The 14,789-nt window shown below is 40.5% G+C and overlaps 2 protein-coding genes across 3 annotated transcripts; one reads left to right on the top strand and one right to left on the bottom strand.

Moving 5' to 3' along the window:
* Positions 1-1,288: 1,288 nt before the first annotated feature.
* LOC133895578 (pentatricopeptide repeat-containing protein At3g59040-like) lies at positions 1,289-6,569 on the bottom strand. The gene is made up of 7 exons (XM_062336005.1): positions 6,402-6,569; positions 4,879-5,197; positions 4,451-4,741; positions 3,015-3,263; positions 2,770-2,894; positions 2,131-2,229; positions 1,289-2,047 (listed from the first exon to the last, which is right to left on the bottom strand). The coding sequence occupies exons 1-7, from the start codon at positions 6,455-6,457 to the stop codon at positions 1,378-1,380; spliced, it is 1,809 nt and encodes a 602-aa protein (XP_062191989.1). The 5' UTR covers positions 6,458-6,569; the 3' UTR covers positions 1,289-1,377.
* A 3,935-nt stretch (positions 6,570-10,504) lies between these two features.
* Positions 10,505-14,228, top strand: LOC133895577 (lactoylglutathione lyase). Of its 2 annotated transcripts, none has more exons than XM_062336003.1 (9): positions 10,505-10,674; positions 11,946-12,066; positions 12,148-12,272; positions 12,478-12,542; positions 12,622-12,834; positions 12,957-13,004; positions 13,139-13,246; positions 13,329-13,481; positions 13,992-14,228. In XM_062336003.1, exons 2-9 carry the CDS (start codon positions 11,948-11,950, stop codon positions 14,031-14,033), a joined length of 873 nt encoding a protein of 290 aa, XP_062191987.1. In that variant the 5' UTR covers positions 10,505-10,674; positions 11,946-11,947; the 3' UTR covers positions 14,034-14,228. The 2 variants fall into 2 exon arrangements, with proteins under 2 accessions (XP_062191987.1, XP_062191986.1); XM_062336002.1 differs by having other exon boundaries at positions 10,508-10,674; positions 11,940-12,066.
* Positions 14,229-14,789: the final 561 nt, after the last annotated feature.

Below are 14,789 nucleotides of genomic sequence, written 5' to 3'. Positions count from 1 at the left end.
AGACGGGTGGAATGACTGACAGCCATAGTTCAAGTTCTATGCAAAAAAAAAAAAAAAGGCCTAGGGAAGCTAGTCTGCCAAAAACCTGTCCTAGTCCTACAAAAATCAGTAATGGTCAGTGGCAGCATGTCCTCAGTAAAAAAGAAAAAAAAGAACCACCTAGAGTTAACAAAACCTGTGATTTATCAAGGGCAACCAAAGAATGCACACTTTGGAAAATAAGTCAATGACTACTCTAGTTTCTTTTATTCAGATTTGACTTACGCAACATTCTATTTTGTGTACAGCAGTACACTTGAGTTGTAAAGAAAACTTTATGGTCTTTAGAAAACCCACCAACCTCCTATAGTTAACAGAACGGGGAAAATGATTAAAATCTCGACAAATTGTAAGAACTCCAAGTTCAAATTCCCTTTTTATGAGTTATGACAGAGAATCAGAGATGCCGGCCAACCCAAATTGCGTAGAAGTTTCATACTGTGACCAATTATATCGCCACTACTAATACAAAATAAAATACTTCCTTATCAACAAAAGGAAATGGTTGGAAAAGAAATACTAAGCACTTGATGTAAAAAGTAAAAATAATTTCTCCCTTGTGATGCGATATGGTAAGGATAAATGAAACCTCATAGTTCAGATGTCCCATGTTACAGTTACTAACACATCAAGGATGGACAAAGTCACAAGGTGTCACTGTCCACGTCCATTTCAGAAAGATTCTTGCCTTCTGCTGGCAGAAATTAGTCCTTAATATATAATAGAGGATGTTTATGGTTATCTTAGTGACATCTTTGAAGTTCTCTTATGTGGAGTTATACGTTCCAATTTTACCCTACCAAAAGCACATACATAATCAAACAGTGATTCAAGAATGTGTAACCAATTATCGATAAGTTTAGAAACGTGTATGAAAGTATTGAGAGGTTTGAGTTTGTTGAGAAATATAAACTGCAACAGTGATTCAAGAACGTGTAACCAAGTATCCATAAGTTTATAAACAAGTATGAAAGTATCGAGAAGTTTAAGTTTAATATGCTCAACTGCAGCAGTGCTGAGAAATATAAACTGCCGTAATTCTTACACAGCATGTGAAATTGACCGGATGGAGCGGTTGGTGTTTGTTTCTGTATCTGATGCGGCTACAACCAATCAGAAATACATGTAGAACTTACCTGTTAAACCATAAGAAGTTATACCACATACAATTGTCCGTCTGCCTTACCTCATTTCCCTTCGATTGACAAGACTAGACAGAAACATCATTCAGAGTTTCGGACAAGCTCTGTTGACATTTCAAGTATATCATTAATACGTTGTATAGGAAATGCCATCATGAGTATGCGATAAAAAAAATATACACCAATATTTATGGCATCAACTTGCAAATTTTAGTTCTCTCTTATCTTTGAACGTAACAAAATTGAACTCTTCATCATCCTCTTCCTCATAATCATCGTCGTCGTCGTCATTCCCCTCATCAAAAGCATAGTTACTAGCCCTGATCCTACCATTTAGATCACTTCTTGTGTGTGAACTGTCTAACGAATGGTGATTTCCAGCATCAGTTTGCCCACCTTCATGCCCATCAGCACCATCCACCTCTTCATCATCGGTTTTCACTTCCAGCTGAATTGCACCATTCCGTACCAACTCATTCGCTTCTTGTTGGTCTTCCGATGTTTTGGCAAGCGAAAGTAGGATGTTTTTTGCTTTCTGGTCTGGTGGGTATCCACGAGTTTCCATTTCTTTAAACCAAATGACAGCATTTCCAAAATCTGAGTTCCTGCCATGTACATCCATGATGGCAGTGTAGATAGTCTGGTTGGGTTCAACGCCCTGGATCCGCATTCTCTCATACACCCTCATAACTTTCTCAACATTATTTAATTTTGAATACCCTTTCATCAGAGTTCCATAAACAACAACATTGGGCTTCAAACCATCCTCTTTAATCCTACGGAAGAATTTCTCAGCTCCATCCATGTTAGAAGCATTTACATAAGCTAAGAGCATAGTTGTATAAGAGCAGAGATCAGGCTCAACCCTGCAAGAGAAACAGTGTGATAAGATGAGAAACCAACAGTTCAGTTTATTTCTGAAATTTAGGTAGAATGACATGGGTTGTACCTGTGTCTTCTCATTGCCTTGAAAACTGTATTAGCCTCTTCTACCAATCCAGATATTGCAAATGCATCAAGCAAAATGTTATATGATTTGCGTGTTGGCCTGGAAAATAGCATACTTCAGAATACTACTCAGTACTCACAAGGACTCTTCAATCTCAAGTAGCTATTCTCCACTGAGAATTTGTTTAACTTCACATACGGTTTTCAGCTTATGCATGAAACAGATTAATGACTTGGATTCATGAAAGAGAATCTCAAAGTTAACTTCCTTTTATTTTAAAGGAAGGTCACATTTGAATAGTATCAAATATAACGTTTATACATGGTCATCCTGACATATATACTCTTCAATGTGCTCCGGACTAACATATATTCAACTAATACACGGCAATTTTCCAGAAAAATTGGTGCCAAAATTTTAACTAGGTCCCAAGCATCCAGGGTTCTATACCTAACCCAAAATTCTGAAGGCTCTCAGGTCTTTCACTTACTGGTACTAGAAGTCCTTTAAAAGGGAATAAGGAAGATTATCCAAATACCATTGAACTACCAAAACTATGTTTGCAATTTTTCATGTAGCCCAGCATGATGATCGATCCTCAAACTGTATTAAGACAATGCAGCAGTGATAGAGAAGGACCTGACTCCCGCATCAAGCATCTCTTCAAAAACTGCCAATGCTTCTTCTTCCCTCCTGGATTTCCCATAAGCTTTGATGAGCAGGGAATAACTCACAACATCTGGTTTTAGTCCAGCTCTTTGCATCTAAAATTTATGGCATTTATCAGACGAATATCGATATATCATGTATATCTTCACTCTGTACTTCTGTAGCATCAGAACTGTACACTGATTGTCTGATTATGCAATTAAGCGGGGAAGTACCTGATCATAAATACTTGAAACTTCCTTGTAGTCTGTTTCAAATGACATTAAACTATTAAAAGTGACTGTAGATAATGGAATGCCTCTCTCAGACATCTGTGCAAATAGCTTACGAGCCTGGGCATAGTCACCAGCTTTCTTGTACATATAAATCAACATATGAAACATCTTCTGGTCTGGCTTAAAAGAAGCTCTTTTTTCATTAAGAAGGTCCTCAAATATAGCTTCGGCTTCCTTATATTTATCACCCTGCCAGCAATCACCAATAAATTTGTTAGGGACAAAAGTACGAGTTCAGGGAGTCCAGAATCGTCATAACAAGTTTTCTGAAGGGATTAATTATACGATAAATTATTTTGTTAAATTATGTAAGTTTTAATAGGTCAAAACTATAAGTTCAAAAGGGACTGTATGAGACTTGAGAGGTTATATAAGCAGAATAAGCATTGCGTAAATAAAGAATGCAACACTTCAACCTAATATAGTTATGTAGGAATATTGTAAATCAACTGTATTGTAACACCCAAGGTCCAATCTGAACCAGCAATTGTTAGCTGTCAGTCTGACGAGCCAAACAGGTTTATTGGATTGCTATGAATTGGCCTTAAAGGGGTTATACATCATAGAGTATGGGACTAAGCCCATTCACACGATTTCACAACTACTATGCTGCCAACTTGGTCTCGCAGCCAAAAACGGCCGTCTGTTGATGGCAGAGGGAACTTTCATTACATGCTTGCTACCTTCATCAGCAATGAAAAACATTAGTAAAGACTAAAGAAACGTCATGCTAAGATGCTGGTGCCTAGAGGATTTGACCTGGAGGCACTTGAAGTGCAACAAGATGGGGCCATGCCCATAAAAGTCACTTCTGAAGCCAAGGCCATCCTCTAGCTACTAAATGGTCATGTTTTACATTTCACAGACTCAATGCATGTATGAATGAGTTCTTTACATGACTGCTGGTCATTTGACTGGAAGCTTCCTGCGTACCTCAGTACCTTATAAGATTGGGAGCTCTACATAATATGGTATCAAGGAACTTGGAAGTTTTGTGATGCAAGGCAAATTTGCAAGTACATGACAAAGACAACACTACTATGCATAGAAAGTTTGGAATACATCCTTATTATGCAAAGGCTTCAGCTGAGATGCTAAATTTTGAGAAGTGAAGTAACCAGAATCAGTATGGCTATTCTAAAATATTGTTACTATCAAAAGGGATTCACAAACTTGTAAACATTTACAGTGGAAAAGGACATCTGAATTGCAGAATATGAAAACATATGGTATAATAAGCTGAATCAAAATAGTAGAGTGACTTGTTACCATTGGAATTGACAAAGAGTAACTGTTAAATATGGGTCTAGTTTCTCTTCCATTTTTAGTGGCTAAATCATTAGACTATATATAATATACGACAGCTAAATACTGACCTCAACTAAAGATTTCAAAATGATCTGATATGTCACAGGTGATGGTTCAGGGCCTGATGTTTGCATCCTACGGAATACTGCTTCAGCCTTACGGTACTGCTTGGCTCTTCCATAGGCTTCCATTAGGGCAGTCTGAGATATCACGCTTGGCTGGTGGCCTTTCTTGTTCATGTACTTTAGAACCCTTTCCGCCCTGCTAAAATCACCCAACTTTCCATAAGCCGTCACAAGCATCAGGAAGTCCATCTCACTGAAGTCCCACCAATGCTGTGTTCTAAGCCATTCAAGAATCTGAAAAGAAAGGGCACAGAAATTCAAATATTTTAGAACTCCTCAGAGCAGATTATTTCCTATATTGAGGAATTGCAGCTAGCTGTTTAGTCACCAAGCCAGTTTCTATATGGGTCATCTGCTACAAGTGAATATACCTCACTGACAATATTCCATTTTTTCAATTGTTTGAACCGCACAAGAGTCCCAAGAACAACATCTCTTGGTAGTGGACTTTTCTTGCTTCTCTGAGTCTTCAGAATGGATACAGCCGATCCTGATTCTTCTATCTCCCTCATCATTCTCCTCCAATTCTTCTGCTCGGCCTCATCATCAGCATCCTTGAAGACTTCCTCTTTCTTTTTCCTTTGCATAAACTTTCTGGTAGCCAACATCCCATGGCAAACCACCTCCAGTCTCCGATTGCTCTTGATCTTCACATTGCAGATAGGTAAACCACACGATGCTTTTGCTTTGCTGAAACCGTTAAACACATTTGAAACAGGGTTAAACAAGGAAGCAATCATCAACAAAGGAAAAAGTATAATACAACATATCAGATGCAGAGAGGGGATCAATTGCTTGATGATTGTACTGAAATAACATAAGAAAATTGTTGATCTTTTTTACTCTGAAGTAGATAGAACATGAAATAGAGAAGTTGAGTGGATAAGAAATGTCATAGAATTCTCTAATGCATGTAATGGCAAATTGGATGCAAAACCTTTGCAAATCACATGCCCAACAAATTGCGGATAATGTCTTGTCCTACTCTTTTACTTAATGAGTAAAACATCATCAGATATCATGACTCACGAATTGCCACTTCCATCTATTATTTTCTTAAGGAGAAGGAACTGCCACTTTCACATTGACAAGTACCAGATTTGAAGAAAATGGAAGATCAATGAAAAATAGCTACTGCAAACAGATCAAATATCTCCAACCCTGAATTCATATGACCCAATAAGCACCCAGAATGCAAATAACCACACCCTGTCAATGAATGACTCAATGACAAATTGACTCTATAACAGCACCCAGAATGCGCATCAAAGCACCTTCATACACTGGACCTCCCTGTGCGAGATTCGTTTATTTTTTTTCATAAAAAAAGAAAACATTTTTCACCGCAGAAAGGCGGGCATTTAACGGTAACACTTCAATTAACAACGACACAATCCTAAATGGTTCATTGACCATCCATGACGCAAACAAAGGAGGTAGCCCCTCGACAAGCCAAGGAAACCCCGGCCAAGATCACATTTTTACACTGCGAATTAGCGGACCCCTGCTTCGCAGACAGTCGTCGGCTGGCCGCCCAAATAACACACATCAAACCGTGAATTCGAGACCTCCCCGTCGCTGCCGAGCAAACTACCAGCCCCACAAAACCTACCAGCTCCACAATTTCACATGAACCAACAGACAGCCAGCTCTACATCCATGGGGGAGAAGCGGGAATTGAGCAGCAGCTTCACATCCCCACCGCGAATTACAGAACGAAAGAAACAAACTACCGCGCGAATTGGATTCAAGAACGCCCCCCCTCGGTGGTTCTTGGCGAGGTAACCGCGCGCCAGCCTTCCCCACCCGCGCACCAACGCACGACGCACACGAACCAACCAAGGGAGGGCGCGCGGAGAAGATGGCAGGCAGGTAACGGGGTAGTGGCACGTACCAGAGGCTGGAGGGGAAGGAGAGCAGGGATTGCGACCCTATCACCGCCGCCTCCATTGGAGCAGGCGCAGGAGCAGCGGCAGCCTTATCGGCTCCAGCGAGAAGTGAGAGGGAGAGAGAACCTCTCCTTCCTTAAACCCCTTCTCTCTCTCCCGGTCTGCCTACCTGCCTCGAGGATTGGGATTTGGGAGTAGGATCTTTTCCGACAGGATAAGCATGGGCCGGCCCGGGTGAGCCCATATTGTTTCTAGAAGCGGTTCCTTTAACGTAATTATACGGGATGACGTGGCTCACTGAAAGTTGATTCATATGTCAATAGCCACATTAAGATGTAGTTAAGTCAGAGAATCTTCTTCGCATGTTTTCGGCCCACTTATATCTTCAGGATTCGGCTCACCGGCCCATGATGCTGAATCAGTGTGGGTCTAATCTAGCCCTAATTTGGCCTAAGCCCACCAATGGCAGTTGTCGTCAGGGATGAAAAAAAAAGGTAAACCTTGGAATTCAAGAGATCATTTTTGAACTTTTTTGATTGCAGAGCCAAAGACGATAGATATATAAAAAAAACAGAAACGAAAATGATAAAACTACGTGGAAACGACAATGAAAATGATTTAGACCACTTCCAATTATTTTCGAGTTTTTTTTATTTTGAATTAGAAATTTCTAGCAGTAATTCTCGAATTTCCTTTCAAGGCCCGTGGCCCAACAGTCCAACAGGCCTCCCGCCAGTGACCGTCCGACCGTCCCATCTCCCGACTCTTGTGTTAATCAGCTAATCGCCCGAGGCTCCCAGTCGACCAGCCGCAATCACCGAAGTACCAAGTACTGCCTGCTCTGCTTTGTTTTCTACCATCCTCTGTAATTACCAAGTACTACTAGTATTATGTGCAATGCAAAGCATGGCTCTGCTTTCTTCTGCTCATCTGAATCATGCCTACACCTGCATTCCAACTATATTGTTTTCTTCATGGATCACAAAGTAGTGTGGATACTAAATACGGATAATAGAGAGTCATGTTCCTTCGTCATTTTTTTTTTGCTGATTAACTAGATTCTTCATTTTTAATTTGGGATTCCATGAGTCTTGATGTCATATTGTTCTTTCGGGTTTGAATTATCGATTCCCGATTGATACTAGCATTTTCCGTCTCGATAACACTGTTTCTGGTTTTCTCGTATTATCAAAAGTTATATTTTTTCGGTATTATTGTTATCGACTTCATTTCCAAGAGAAAATGTAATAGAATAGAACATAGCTATTTGGATCGTTTTCGAATCCTTTTTATCCCTACTTGCCGCGAAGTGAAATAGAATAGAACATAGCTATTTTAGGCTTGCCTATGACAACACAATAGAGCTATTTTAAGAAATTACAAGAGTTACAAAAGAGAGGCGAGGGTTCCTCTGGTTCTACTACATAGACTAACTAGATCCGTATGGTGATAGTCAGCGATGTCGATAGTGCAAGAGGCGGTGTGTGTATCGAGTTTGAGTTGGTAGGCAAGATTGATTGATGCATGATACATACTTTTCAGATGTGTATAATGCATTAGAAGCTGAGCACATGATACATTATTTTTAAATGGCTTCTTTTCATCACATAAAATATTGATTTTGTTTTAGTGATCTGAAGTTGCTAAAATAAAACGAAACCATTGGTATTAACCAAGACTCAACACACAATCAGGGCATCAGTTTCTCGAAGGGTATTTCAGACAATTCATAGTTGGCATCCGAAAGCTAAGTTGTCAAACATGTTCACACATCGAAATGTGTATGTCACTCTTATCCAGCTGCTTTAACGTGTGCAACCCTTTCATACGTGTGACCTCTTGAGAAAGGAGTATCTACTGAACTGTTTTTCTTTTTTGTTACTGCATACGTGGCACTCATTTCTCCACTGCACTGTACATGGTTGTCTCTAGTTGGAAGTGCAGAATATTCACGCTGGAGCTATCACATTGGCTACACTGTCAACTGACTAAGAAAGTGCGGCCACTGACATGTGGAACCAACACCTAGAAGCCACTACTCTAGTACGTACAGTACAAAAGTAGGTCCGGCCAAGTGCCATGTTGACATGTTTCAGAGAACCGTGACATTGACGGGCACCAGCAATCATCGGAGTTCTAGCTTTGCATCATAAGAAAAGAGGAGAAAATAATATCCGGTAGAGTTTTTCTTTATTTAAATTTTTTACGGATAGTGATTTTTTAAGAAGTGATTCTGTAGCTGAAAGTGATTTTTTAAATAATTATATAGAGAAAGTGATTCTGTGTGAGAAGTAAATCAGGAGAAACTGTTTTTTTCAGCTTACAGTTTTTAGTTCATTTCAAAGAATCACTCCTACGGATTAATTCAAGGAGCTAAAAGCTAAAAGCTATTGTTTAACAGAACTCCTCTACTTTCAGTCAGAAAGTTGCTCTGAAAACTTACAAAATAAGCTCTAAGAGTAGGTAAGGATTGTGAACTATATTTGGTTCGAAGAAAAGTCTGATTTATTTTTGCCTGAAAATAGCTGTCTAGGCTTGGTTCAATAATCTCATTAATAGTAAAGTTGGGTTTAGGCTCGGGTCGTCCGATGAATTTTATGTTTAAATATAATTAAAATTGATGTCTTAGGCCAGTTCGGACAGAGCCTAATTTTTTTCAACCTTGTAAACTGCTACCCAGGCCCGTTCAGTCCGAGCTTTTTATGCTCGGGTCTATTGTGAATATAAAAGCACCGAAGTATGCTGCACTGGCTTCATACTGAACAAATTCATTGAACCTGGACTCCTCTCAATTTTGGAACTTCTTGAAGAGATAAAAACAAGAACAATACCTTCTTACCTTTATTATTTATATGTTTCCAAGAGTTGATCTATCTACCATATTATTTGGCCACAAGTGCACGTGCGTCATCCTTGTAACCGAAAAGAAAATCTGCAATTACCTTGACACACTGCGTAAGAGTGCTTAAAGAATGCATCTCTCTGCCTTGATACTATGATAATCACCTCATGATTTTCCATGCAATAATTTTATGATCATGCAGTGCAGAGATCTTGGACCATGGCTTGGTAGGAGTAACCAATGGATAAAAAATGTGCACGTTGATCTGCAGTGCAATGATTTGAAATGTCTGGCTCGTATGTCTCCTTACCAACCAACATTTTATGGTCTCCATGTGACAATCGGACGGTGTGCAGAGTTTGCTGATTGCCTGAATCACCTTTCCAGATCCAAACTGATCCATGAGCAGTATTTAAATTGGTGTAGTGCAATGGCACGCTCAAAAAATCTATGTCAAGAAAAAGGTATTCTTGCGAAATTGTTCATTTCCCTATTTATTTATTTATTTATCCAACTTTCTCGTAGTTTCGGGTGGTCTTTTTTCTCTACTCCTCCATCACTGCCTCTCGCACGCTACCGCTCTATAGTACAGCAATACTACATGATGCACAATACTGATTTTATCGCTGTTCAAACATACCTGTGTTGCAAATTAGATATAGCCTAGGGGTCAGCTCTATAATAGTCTAGTACAAATAATGCTCAAAATTTTCAACCAAACCCTATATTTTACTTCAACAACTACTCCATTTGGCTAAAGAAAAATGAAAAAGAAGTCACCTTTCCTTTTTAAAAAGTAATACATTCTTTTAATCTTTCCCAAGAAAATAGGCCAAATGCCTACCGCCACACAACACAGCTGAATGAGTAAAAAAAAAAAGACTAAAAAGCCTGCAGAACCTTATCGCGTGTTCCACACTTTGGTGTCTGTTCTTCTGACGTGAACCGCTCTCTCACATCACATAGCTACTGACACGTATATCTAGCCGTGATCACTGACGCGTGAGCTAAGGACATCTTAACCATATTTATTTTATTTCTGATTTTCCTTATGTTTATATCATTTTTATTTTATCTTATTTTTAATAATTTTTATTTTCTCGTATTTTTAAGAATTTTTTAAAAAAGATTCGTAAAAAATTCTACTGTGAAGAGAATACTTCGTGACAGAACTGTTAAAACGCTAAAAAACATTTTTTTATGAAAAAGATTTTCGTTCCTGAAGAGAATTTCTTGGAATGCTCTAGAATGGAGAGCCATTACATCAGTCGAGCCTCAGCCCTGCACTACCTTCCGTCCTGTATATAGGGTCCCCGCATCTCCTCGCGAGGACGAAGCCAAGAGAGAGTAGAGCGGTTAGGTTGGGAGCTCACTCCTGTCCTGCGTGTGCTTCCTTGATCGAATCTGAGCCGAGGCCGATCGGAATCCAATCCAAGGTGAGCATCTCCACATCCACTATCTCCTCTGCCCCTCATTCTCCGAGGTTCTTGGGAGTGTTGACTGGATGAGCGCGTAGATGTCGCGGTTCTTTCCTTGATTTCTTCGGTTTTTTGCGCGATGGAAGCCGGATGGTCTCCTATTATCTCCTGGATGGTCGTTTCCTTTCTAGAGGAGTTCGATTTGAGTGTTCCCTTATTCGAAACCAATTCAATCACAGGAGAGGGGATTGGAGGATTGGGGCAACCCCATAAAAAAGGAACATGAGGGAAAAATTGGTGCTTTCAGATCTTTAATTTTTCTGTTGGTAGCTAACAGCACTGATTCGTGTTGTACGATTAGTGAGTGGTAATATTTCTGCCGAGTTGCTGTTTCTGTAAAAAAAATTGGTTCCAAGAATAGCACTGATTAATTGGATGGTGAATAGAGATATGTTCTCTGTAGTCTGTACTCATCAGCTTCCGAAGCACTCTAGTTTGGTTAGAAATTTCAGAATTTGACACCCAATTCGTGTGCCTCTCAGAAATTAACACCCAATTCGCGTGCTTTTCAGAATATAACACCGAGCATACGAATTTCTTCAGAATGTGACATCCGCGCCAAAGGGGTTGGCGCGGAGGTGCGAATTTCGCCGGGCCGGACCAATATACCCCTATGGACTGTTCATTACCCGCGCTAACCCCTTTGGCGCGGAAGCATGGAAGTTTCGCGCCAAATCTTTTGGCACGGACAGCTCGCCCAGCCAGCCTCCCACTAGCCTCTTTGTATCGCTGGCGCTGGACTGTGAAGCCTCCGCGCCAAAGAATTTGGCGCGGAAGTCTCCACAGGGGCATATTAGTCCGCCCCGGTGGAGAGAAACACGAAATTGCACCTCCGCGCCAACCCCTTTGGCGCGGATGTCACATTCTGGAGAAATTCGCATGCTCGGTGTTATATTCTGAAAGGCACGCGAATTGGGTGTTAATTTCAGAGAGGCACGCGAATTGGGTGTCAAATTCTGAAATTTCTCCTAGTTTGGTACCATAATTGTGATCAAGTAACCTAACTATCATGGTCTGAACTGGTGGTGCATCTTGGTTCTTTGTTCTGCTCAAGAGTTGCTTGCAGTATTTGTGTAGACGGTCGTCTAGACGACGACTAGACGCTGGTCGAGGGCCTGGCGTCCAGTCTAGACGTTAGACGATGACTAGACGCTAGTCATGGGGTGACTCTAGGTGAACATTGGTTGCTTGTTTGGTTCCTATCTAATGTATAATAATTTCAGCTTCAGGGATGGCGACTGGGAGTGGAGCTGAAAAGCCAGCTGAGGCTGTGCTGGAGTGGCATAAACAGGACAAGAAGAGGATGCTTCATGCCGTTTACCGTGTTGGGGATTTGGACAAAACAATCAAGTATGTTGCTGTATTTTCAGAGATATTTGCAACATCTGAACCTAGTGTATTGTTTATGTTGTGATAATATATTTCTTGTAGGTATTACACGGAATGCTTTGGGATGCAACTGCTGAGGAAAAGGGATGTCCCAGACGATAAGTACACCAACGCATTTCTTGGGTTTGGACCAGAGGACACCAACTTTGCACTTGAATTGACATACAGTATGTTCTTTTATCCACAAATTTTATTTCTGGCACAATTATTTCAATATTCTATTCAATATATTCGCAACACATGTATCAACCAAATAAGAAAACTGAGTGAGTGTATGCTTCTCTCTCCATGTGAACCCTAACTCCTTTTCTGGACGGCATTGCCATTTTTCTACTTTACGGCGCTAACAATAACTTTATTCCTGTCCAATAGATTATGGTATTGACAAGTATGACATTGGAGAGGGCTTTGGGCATTTCGCTATCGCTAATGAGGATGTATGTATTGTCAATGAGCGATAACCTACTATTGATAATGCAGACCCATGCTTATAAGATATCATGGATGCAAATACAGGTGTACAAGTTGGCTGATAATATTAAATCCAAAGGTGGAAAGATCACCCGTGAACCTGGTCCTGTCAAGGGAGGATCCACTGTTATTGCCTTTGCACAGGACCCTGATGGTTACCTGTTTGAGCTTATCCAAAGGGGACCGACTCCTGAGCCTCTTTGCCAAGTTATGCTTCGTGTTGGTGACCTTGAGCGTGCTATCAAGTTCTATGAGAAGGTATTTTCTTACCTTGCATAAAGATTGGTTATTCCAAAGGTTAAGAATGCTAAATATATTTTTCTTTATATTCTCTAGAACAATAGTTGAATACATGACTATGTTTATTTGTTCTTATGCAGGCCCTTGGGATGAGTCTGCTAAGGAAGAAGGATGTACCTGAGTATAAGGTACCTTCACTTATTTGGGGCTGAAATAATGTTGTTAGATTTCATACTTCTCAGATGAATGCCCTGCAATTTTTTCTTAGACGTGGGTGGTGCTCTTCTTTCAACTTATTTAGAATATGTTCTGCCTTCTACAGTATACCATTGCCATGTTGGGCTATGCTGACGAGGATAAGACAACTGTTTTGGAGTTGACGTACAACTATGGTGTCACGGAATATAGCAAGGGCAATGCATATGCTCAGGTCTTTATGAAATCATTTCTCTGCGGCATGTTTCTTGATAAGATTTTGGCATGTCTTGATTATCCGTTCTATGCACTTGCAGGTTGCTATTGGCACTGATGATGTGTACAAGAGTGCTGAGGCTGTTGATCTGGCGACCAAGGAACTAGGGGGCAAGATTTTGCGGCAACCAGGGCCACTTCCTGGGATCAACACAAAGATCACCTCGTTTGTTGATCCAGATGGCTGGAAAGTGGTACTGCTTCCATCTTTGTTCTACTGTTAACCATTAAATGACTACTTTCTTCAAATATAGAGCTACTGGCAACTAATGCTGTAGAGAAACTAGGCATTACACATAATTTCAAAGCCTAAACTTGATGCACTTGTGAAGCCAAGCCATTACTTTTGAAAACATGATCCTGTTTGATGGGTGTACATTCGGAGGCTATAGCTAGCTCCACCCTCTGTATCCTCACCATCATGTCATCTATTGGGTAGATTTGTGTACCTTAACTTATGCCCCCCCGAATGTACAAAATAGGGAAAAGTGGACATCTCTGGTAAAATATGACAAAAATGGCAGCTAAGTTTGCCTCTGAAAGGATTAAGGTAAAAAGTTTAGAATCGTAATGCAGAATTGGGGCCATAACTATATTCATAAAAAAAAAACTGTTTTCTTTGCTAAAAAATTCAAGCAATCTATGTTTCTTTCAAAAGAAAGTAATTGCCCAAAAGATGTGACATATTATTCTTCACATTGTAGGTTTTGGTTGATCATGCCGACTTCCTTAAGGAACTCCAGTGAAGATCAGGACGACAAGCAAGTGCTGTGCTAGGATGTAGTAGTGCTTGTCCGTGATGTAATAAAGGGCAGTTTGTTTCCGCCCTGGAAAATAAACACTAGAGAGGCTGTGCCTGCTACTATGCAATTGCTACCTGTAGCAACCTGTCTGTTAAGGTGGATCAGTTCACGATGTTGAATGGTGTTCTCTCTGTTCTATTCTGATCGCCTGCTGCTGTTTTGTTGTGCATTTGCTTGCATAGGCGCCAGCACTATCGGTGCCCTGCTCGGTCTGGCGCTTATTCGTAGGTAGGAATGCATCAGGTGCCAACTGACTTCTCGGTGGTAATGGTGTAACTGTGCCGTGAGCTGTCTGATCAACATGAGATGAGATCATGTCCGTCGATTTTTTAAGCCGTCGGATACATCCCGATATTACAGGAGGTGGTGTACCCACCACCACTTTTATCTGCACTGAATCATTTGGGTGCACTTCTGATTGGAATTTGGGGGGTTCCTGACACCTATTTCTGCTATCTGAAATGAATGACAAGACGCTATTAATCCATAGGTTCAGGGCACTGAGGAAAGAAACCTAAGCTTCATGCTAGTAGACGAGAAATCAAAGTTTTTTGTTTTTTGTTGTTGTTGTGTTACACATTCACACTTGCATACAGAACGGGAAAGAAAAATTATATGCTCCTTGTTGCTGGACCTTTGTGTGCCACCCTATTGGTGATTCTCTTCACTGGATCACAGGGGTCACCCTCATTTTCCCTT

Source organism: Phragmites australis, chromosome 16, assembly GCF_958298935.1.
Source record: "Phragmites australis chromosome 16, lpPhrAust1.1, whole genome shotgun sequence".
NCBI lineage: Eukaryota > Viridiplantae > Streptophyta > Magnoliopsida > Poales > Poaceae > Phragmites > Phragmites australis.
This window is presented reverse-complemented; position numbering and strand designations above follow the sequence as displayed.